General features: G+C 48.5%; 1 protein-coding gene across 1 annotated transcript in view; it reads right to left on the bottom strand.

Annotated features, from left to right (window-relative positions):
* TNIK (TRAF2 and NCK interacting kinase) overlaps nt 1-8,174 on the bottom strand; it is a 159,386-nt gene that overhangs the window by 50,223 nt on the left and 100,989 nt on the right. The window contains exons 9-11 of the mRNA XM_035901178.1: nt 4,125-4,300; nt 2,399-2,465; nt 813-1,017 (exon numbers count right to left, since the gene is read on the bottom strand). Coding sequence (XP_035757071.1) covers nt 813-1,017; nt 2,399-2,465; nt 4,125-4,300 — 448 coding nt within the window. The remainder of the gene's footprint in view (nt 1-812; nt 1,018-2,398; nt 2,466-4,124; nt 4,301-8,174) is intronic.

Raw genomic sequence — 8,174 nt, 5'->3', positions numbered from 1 at the left:
TGGGCTGCTGCAATCCAGGAACTAAGGGCTAAACCAAAAGCGAGTGCTTCGTGCAGAGAATGCAGCCGGGCTGTGCAACTCACGGACACCCAAAGTCACCCGGTCAAATCCTGCAGCTGGATTTTAAATGGGGTGGATAATTTTATGACCGATTGCATTTGTAGCCGGTATGTTAAGACAAGGGTAATGAAATCTTATGCTTCGGGGTACATATGGATCATTGCACAAGTCAGGCAGGCATCTGCCCCTCCCCTGCAAGAGAAACTGTAATTGGCAGGAACTGGGAGGACTAAAGTTGAAATTGGGGATTAAAGGGGACGCAAGTGGCACATGGATCTGGAGAAAGGGCAAATGGAGCTACTCAGCTTCTTCTCAACTATCACAGCCCACAGCAGCAAATAACAACAATGAACCTGACAGATGCCTGGACGAGTAAGCGTTTTGCCCACCTCGACCGAATACAGCTATCACCCCAATAATGGGATAACTCTGCTCAGTAGTTCCAGGGATCCTTTTGAGTCTGGTATTTCAAGGGTTTATTTATAGCCAAGCAGCTCTATTACCTTCACAAGAGCTGGCAACGCTTACTATGGTGAGGAGAGTGGCTGGAGGCTGGTACGCAAAAAGCATGAGCTGGGGGGGTGGTGTTTGTCCAGTGTAACGAAACACTTGGGGTTACCGACTAGGGAGGTTAGGACGTGACCTTCTTAAACCAGGCTGAGAACAGCCACTTGGGACCTGCTACCAGCAATCCCGCTGTTCCGCCCAAACCCAGCCTTTGCCGGCCCATTGCTCGGCTCTGGCCCAGTTACCTCCTCCAGCCTTCGCCGCTGCTCCTTCTGCTCCTCGATCCGCTTCTGCCGCTCGGCCAGCAACTGCCGCTTGTGCTCCTCGTTCTCCCGCTGCTGCTGCTCCAGCTGCTGCCGGCGCAGCGCCTCCGACCGCTCCTTGTTCGCCAGCTGCAGCCGCAAGAAATCCCGCCTCAGCGTCGACTCCCCGGGCAGGTTTAGGATGGAGCTGCATTAAGAGAGAAGCATCAGAGAAGATCCCCCTCTCGTATCCTTAAACCCCTTGCCGGGGGAAGTTCTGTGTGATTTTCCACTGTGGTTCCTCTCCCCTCCATCCCGACAGCATCCCAACAAAGTTTGGGCAGCAGCGGATGGAAGGATGGGGGGACCAGCAGGGCAAGGGAGGTTCTCCTCCCCCTCTGCTCTGCCCTGGTGAGACCCCACCGGGAGCACTGCGTCCAGTTCTGGGCTCCCCAGTTCAAGAAAGATGAGGAACTCCTAGAAAGAGTCCAGAGGAGGGCAACAAGGATGATAAAGGGACTGGAGCATCTCCCCTAGGGGGAAAGGCTGAGAGAATTGGGCTTGTTCAGCCTGGAGAAGAGAAGGCTGGGAGGGGACCTCATCAACACGTACAAATATCTCAAGGGTGGGTGTCATGAGGATGGAGCCAGACTCTTCTCAGTGGTGTCCAGGGTCAGGACAAGGGGCCATGGGCACAAATTCAGTTGAATATGAGGAAGAACTTCTTCACTCTGAGGGTGGCAGAGCACTGGAACAGGCTGCCCAGGGGGGTTGTGGAGTCTCCTTCTCTGGAGATATTCAAAGCCCGCCTGGATGAAGTCCTGTGTAACATGCTCTAGGAGAGCCTGCTTTAGCAGGGGGGTTGGACTAGATGATCTCCCGAGGTCCCTTCCAACCTTTGTGATTCTGTGACCACAGATGTCAGGGCGAGGCAGCAGACACAGCGCTCTGTTCACAGCTCATCAGCAATTTATTTGCTAAAGTTTTCTTTTACTTGAAGTTTCTAACCAAAGCCTCCTGTGCTGCAGCAGCACACACTATATTTAGCTGTTCACAAAGCACGTTTAGCATGAATCATTGCCAGCTATTAAAATACTACATTATCTCAGTGAAATAATGGAATAACCTGATACTAATTACAATGGCTCTGAAAAATGTCACCAAAGAAAGAAAGTTCTTTGCTTGCAGCAGCACCGGGGAGGTTTTATGGTGAAGAGTTACATGGAAACGGGGAGTTACACTTGGATGTAAGGAACCGCATTTTAAGGATTCTTCCTTTAATTTCGCCTCACATTTTTTCCCACATCTAAATACCCACATTCTCATGCCCAGCACCCCGCCGCGCTGCAGATCCCACCGGCAATGGGGTGCCTGGGTCTTCTTCCCCAGCTTTCGGCCAAGGTGACCTGGAGCATCAGTTTATACCCACGCACCATCTAGCAGAGGGAACACACTCTGTTCTACCAGGGAACGGGACCAAGTGCTCAAACTGTCTTTTTTTCCATCTCTAGTTCATACGAGCCTGTAATCGGAGCCAATTTTATACAGTTAAGAGAGGTTGAGGGCAGAAATGAAATACTGATTCTTACCTGGGCTCTCCGGAGTCATTTTCCTCCTCCTCCTCCTCGCTTCCACTGTACTCATACTCTGTCTCATCTAGGAACAGAATTGCTCATCAGTGCCCTTTGCTGGACTCATTTGTTTTTCCAGTGGTTGAAAACCCCAGAGCTCTGAAGGCAAAACACAATTTTCTTTTTCTTGCACAACAAAGAATAAGCAGCGTTATTTCTCTCCATTTTCTGTCTCGGGTGTGTGTGTGTGTGTGTGTGTGTGTGTGTGTGCAAGGCCAGGGAAGCATGGGCGGTCTCCCTGGGTGCTGGCTGGGAAGCAGGCTGTGGTCCTGGCCGGAGCGCCGTGGGCAGCACCAGCACAGCAGGCAACGGCCCCAACAACCGAAGAGACCTGATGTAAAGACAGGGGGTGTCCATAAAGTAAGAATTTATCCCCGTATGACAGTGAGCGACCCCCTTCTTCAGGAGGGTTCTTCAAAGGGAGGTGCACCACAAGCTATTGAAGCCACAGGCACTGGAAGGTGGGATTTAGCTACGGCTCTGAAGGCACCAACTCCTCTCTCTCTAAGCATATTTTTTCGCTCTTCCTATGCAAACCCATGTATTTTCCAGGCAGTGAAGACATCTACATAAAAGCCCAACTGCAATGTTATGCTACATACTGTGATTTCTATTGGGATATCGTCTTTATCAGATGAAGGGAATAACAGTAAAAGAAAGGCTCACATTTATCCAATTACTCTCCATCTCTAGGGTCCAACCTTCATTTGCCAGACTAAACACATTTAATACTTCACTGGGATCCCGTTTTATTGTTTTGGTTGTAGTGAAATCTATTACAAGGGGCTGGAAGGTACGCATGAAAAATTAATACCGTTACCAATAAGAGGAGAAATAGCGACATATTAATTTGCTGGATTATACAAATGAGCTTTCGAATTAAAATCCAGTTCACAAGCAGCCAAATACTTTAACAAGTTTCTTCGGCTATCTGATCTTCCTTCCAGAGGACTTTGATAGGGCCTGAAGAGTTCGCTGGAAACATTCAGTTTAATAGGTTATTCCGAGTCAACGGAATTGCTTTGGGCAAGGGTCTTATCTAGATGTTCGTTTGCACAACTCTGCTCATCGCTGGTGCAGCACGAATGTCATGTCGATCAACAGACTTGGCATGAAATACGTGAGCTGGGAAAAAATCAGCCTAGCAGCTTCTCCCTCCCACATGCCAGTACGTATATATGCAGACCTAAGTTTTATACACACATTTTAATGAATCAAAGCTTCAGTGTTCCATGTGGAAATTGGACAAAAAAAGATACCATTTTTCACCAGGAAAAAAAAAAAAAAAAAATTTAAAACCACTGTTTGCTGTGATGACAACCACCTGTAGGCTTTGTATGCACACCGACTGTTTTGTTATGGATATTTGTTTTTGTTTCAGTGGCTGAGAGGAATCAAATCAAACAAAACAATCTGACCTCAAAATCATAAGAACTGTGATCACACAGAAGGACCACACCAATTTAACTCAACCGGTCTGCAAACAAACTTAGCCACCTGAACAAGGGAAGCGGGTACTGAGACCAAGAGCAACCCACTCCTCATTGCCTTCCTTCTTCTACCCATATGTTTTGCTCACAGGGATGCACCTAGGTCCACCCTAGGGATCTCCAAGCGCATGGCGGAGGTCAAGGATTGCCCAGAGCGCTGCTCCTCAGCTAACCTTTCTTGCTTCTCCACTAACCTTTCTCGCCTCGCTTCTTTTTAGTCCTGTCGATGTGGTCCTTGAGCTGGATGCGGACCTGCCTTTCGTTGGGCTGGTCTCGGATGAAGGGGTGCTTCATCAGCTGCTCCGTGGTTGGTCTCTGGCTGTGGTTCTTCACTAGGCAGCTCTCAATGAAGGACTGAAACTTTTTAGACCTGGCCCAGGACACAAAAGGAAGGTATTGAAAAAAACAGGTAACTATATTGATTCTTGTGTTAGAAAGTGAGAAACCTGCGGGTATTTGAGATCGTTTGGCTGCTACACAGGTCTTGCTCAGATGCAGCCTTCCACGTGGATTCACGTGACTTCTCTGTTGATGCTCAGCATGGTCTCAAAGCAGCACCACGTGTGCCCTTTCTCACCTTATCCTCTCCTACTCTTCCTGTGCATGCTCTTATCTATGCCTTCCTGGTGCAATTAGGAGAAACCACCATTCTGCTGAGTCTGGAGAAAATTGGGAACCATCAGTATGACCAGGGAATCACCAAAGCCAGATGTCATCAATGGCAACCAAGAAAATGCAAGGAAGTGCTCCTCCTCCCTTCCCTTCACCCTGTGAAGGTGCAGGTAGGGACGAGAGAAAACATATACAGATACAAATGCAATTCCTTAATGGATTGCTGCCATATTCTGTGGCCCCAGGTGGTGTTTCAAGAGATTTACCTTTCTGAAGATGAGTGGGACAAGCTAGGTTGATGGTTTCAGTGGGACAAGCTAGGTTGATGTTTTTTCTAGATTTAACCACCCAGCATTACATGGCTTGTTAAGGATCAGGCGACCTCCGGGCGATGCTCGCTGCCTGCAGCCCTTCCCTGCTCTCTCAGGGTGAGCCCCAGCAGCATTACTGACCCCCCAGGTCCCGGGGGCCACCGCGTCCCGGTCCACCGATCATGGACCCAGGCGAGTGGGATGTGCTCTTTGGGCAGCACGACTACGGCAGAGGTGGGAACGCGGCTGTGGGCGGCAAAGCCCAGCCCCTCCTCACAGCCTGCCTTCCCGCAAACGGTTAAATTCAATCTCAGCTAAAACCATTTCAGCCACATCTTTAATATTATAAACAAATTTCTCTTAGCCTCAAGTGTTGCATATCAAAAGTTTTCCTGGAACTAATTTCACCACATTGTAAACCCAAGAGAACAGGGATTTACAAGAAGGAAAGATGTTGACAGGCCGCTATACTCTGTGTTGCTTTAGCAAATAGGAAAATGAGTGTAAATTAATGTCAGAAGCCAACAGATACTACAGAATTGCATTAGAAATAAAACAATAATCTTTCAGGGGTTTTACTTTTAAGCTGTCAGACTAGAAGTGATTTATCTTTTAAGTGCTAATCCATACAAATTGAGATGCAAAAATAAAATATGCTACTAGATCCAATTAAATCCTCCTTCCAGCTTTATTACAAGCAAATCTTCCTTCCCCACCTTGCCTCAAGAAACCCCAGTGTCTCAGTGTATTCCAGAAGGGACTATCCACGCGATACTCCAGAAAAAATCTGCTTCTAAAATATGATTTTCCCCTGTTGGTGTGAAGCTGGAGAGATTCTGGTCCTGGGTGCATGGTTCGGACCACCCACAAATACGGTCGAGCTGAAGTAGCTAAGAATTCATCCTCCAGTAAGTGATGGGTTTGCCCACCTCTTGGGGATGGGAGTCCCAGTGTCCTGCGATGCCCTAAGACACCTTTGCATCCCCGAGCTGGCTGAGAAGCTATGGAGAGGGACCAGCTCACACCTCTGGTTTTCCCGAAATCTTCCTTTCCAAAAAAACCAAGCCTGTCCAGTGGCACAGTTCAGCCTTCACTTGGTCTGGAGCAGAAGATAAGGGCTTTCTCCCTGGCTCCCATCCAGGCGGACACCGTCACAGGTCTCATCCCCTCCCTGGGCGCAGGTCAGCCCATCTTCACGAACCATGTGCTCCTCCAGCTCCTGGGGTTTGTAAAGCTTAAATCAATGTTTGCAAAGTCTTTGCAGCTGCTTGGATGAAAAGTGGTATCACAGTGCAAACATCACCTCATTAACAAAGAGGTCTTGCCATCTCTCATAAGGCAGGGCTAAGGAGTGTTTTGGGGAACAACTTCACTAAAGTTCAAGTTCATTTGATCTGTGAAACATGGGAAGAAGGAAATAAAGCTTCGTTGCTGGCTGGGTTTAATTGGGAAAGAAAAGACTCTTCCATTTCAGAGGAACACAGCACTATATTAAAAGTGAGTTCAAGGAATTTGGTAAGCAACAAAAGTATTTTGCTCTGTGGGATTTTTATTCAGGCCAGCTCCTGTGCCTGCTTTCCCTCTCGGCTTTCCATGTCTTACCCTAGAATCATGGAACAGAATCATAGAATCATAGAATCACTTTGGTTGGAAAAGACCTTTAAGATCATTGAGTCCAACCTTTAACCTAACCCTGACATCCCACCACTAAACCCTGTCCCTAAGCACCTCATCTATCCTTCTTTTAAATACCTCCAGGGATGGGGACTCGACCACCTCCCTGGGCAGCCCATTCCAGAGCCTGACAACCCTTTCGGTGAAGAAGTTTTTCCTAATGTCTAGCCTAAACCTGCCCTGGCGCAGCTTCAAACCATTCCCCCTCATCCTATCGACCCTCAAAGGTGCTGGAGTCACTTCGCTATTTCTTCCACATACACAAAAAGATGGTCTGCCCGCTTGGTGTACTTCCATGTGTTGCTGCACACAGAAGCAAGGATGAACGCAAGGTTGAGGTTGAACTTTTATTCATTTTGTTTTTCTCGTGTGATCTGTACCCGTGAAAACCACTGACTGCCAGAAAGCCACTGTGAAAGCCTGGTTAAACATCTCCAGTCTTCTTGGGTTGGGCTTGCAGAGCTCCAGGACCCATACTGGCCAGGTCCAAAATCTCCAGCTGGGAAATGAGCCAAGGACAGCAAGTTTGCCCAGTGTCCCACTGAAAATGCTGAAGAAAATTGCTCTTAAGGAGTCGGTGGAGTCGTACTGGCTTGGAGCTTCATCTGGGTCCTTTGGAGTTTCTCACTGCAATGAAAGCTTGGAAGATGGATATAGGTTTGAGCTGCCCGGGGTACACGTGTCCCAGCTCTGCTGTAGACCAGAGATCCCTGCTTGCTCGTGGAGGGGTAGCACTGTGCTCCGTGGAGGGGTTCAAAGCTGGAGTTTCATTAAACTGAATTCCAAAGTGATCCCTTTCTCAACGCAACCGGGATGCCGTCCCTGGCGTGGGCAGAGCACAGCCCTGGACAGACCAACAGCTGACCCTGGGCAGACACCACCGTGGTTCAGCACCATGAGATGGGCAAACCTGAGAGGGCCACCGGCTGCACGAGGGGAAGAAGACGGTGCCCAGCAACGCCCCGGCTTGCACAAAGCACATCCCGGTATCTCAGAGCAGGGACTAAAATACAACTGCCACCCCAGCTCAGCTTTTTCCTTCAGGAGATGGGGGGGATGTTCTGCTCAAAACCTGCTTTTGTCAGCTCCCCTCTGCCTGGAAGCTGAGGAAGCTTTTGCTGAATAAACAGCACTTTTGTGTGAAAAATAAACTCTGAAGTCTTACAATCCATTTTGTGCTGTAGCCGTGAGGATAATGAAGTAGGAGACTGGTGATCTGGCAGAAAACAAGTGTATAAACTATGTTCTCAGCTGACTAATGGTGTCCTCAAAAGGCTCTGCAAGGAGAGCGAGCGTCTTCGACACCCTCTACAGAGCCAGCCAGGAAGGTCCCGCTCCTCCTGGTTTGGTACCGGAGCGGCTGATGATCAGGACAACAAAATTAAGATGCTCTGGTCAAAGCCTGGATGAGTTTTTAGGGGGCTGGTCCGAAAGCCCCAACACCATGCATCTGATGCAGAGGACTCCAAGCCCCTCTAGCTCCTCTCCCAGCAACAAAATACCTGCTGCTTTGGCACAAAGTGTTTTCAATACCTTAGCAACTACTCTTCTCATTTTTTTGCTTGTCTTCAACAAGATAATATGCATAATTTCAAGGAATAAGGCAAAACTTCCCTCCGTGAGCTCAGGACCAAGGGGCAGTGCTGT

The sequence above is a fragment of the Egretta garzetta genome, unplaced genomic scaffold (assembly GCF_000687185.1).
Source record: "Egretta garzetta isolate BGI_Z169 unplaced genomic scaffold, ASM68718v1 scaffold638, whole genome shotgun sequence".
Lineage (NCBI taxonomy): Eukaryota > Metazoa > Chordata > Aves > Pelecaniformes > Ardeidae > Egretta > Egretta garzetta.
Note: the sequence above shows the minus strand (reverse complement) of the source record. Positions and strands in the feature narration are given on the sequence as shown.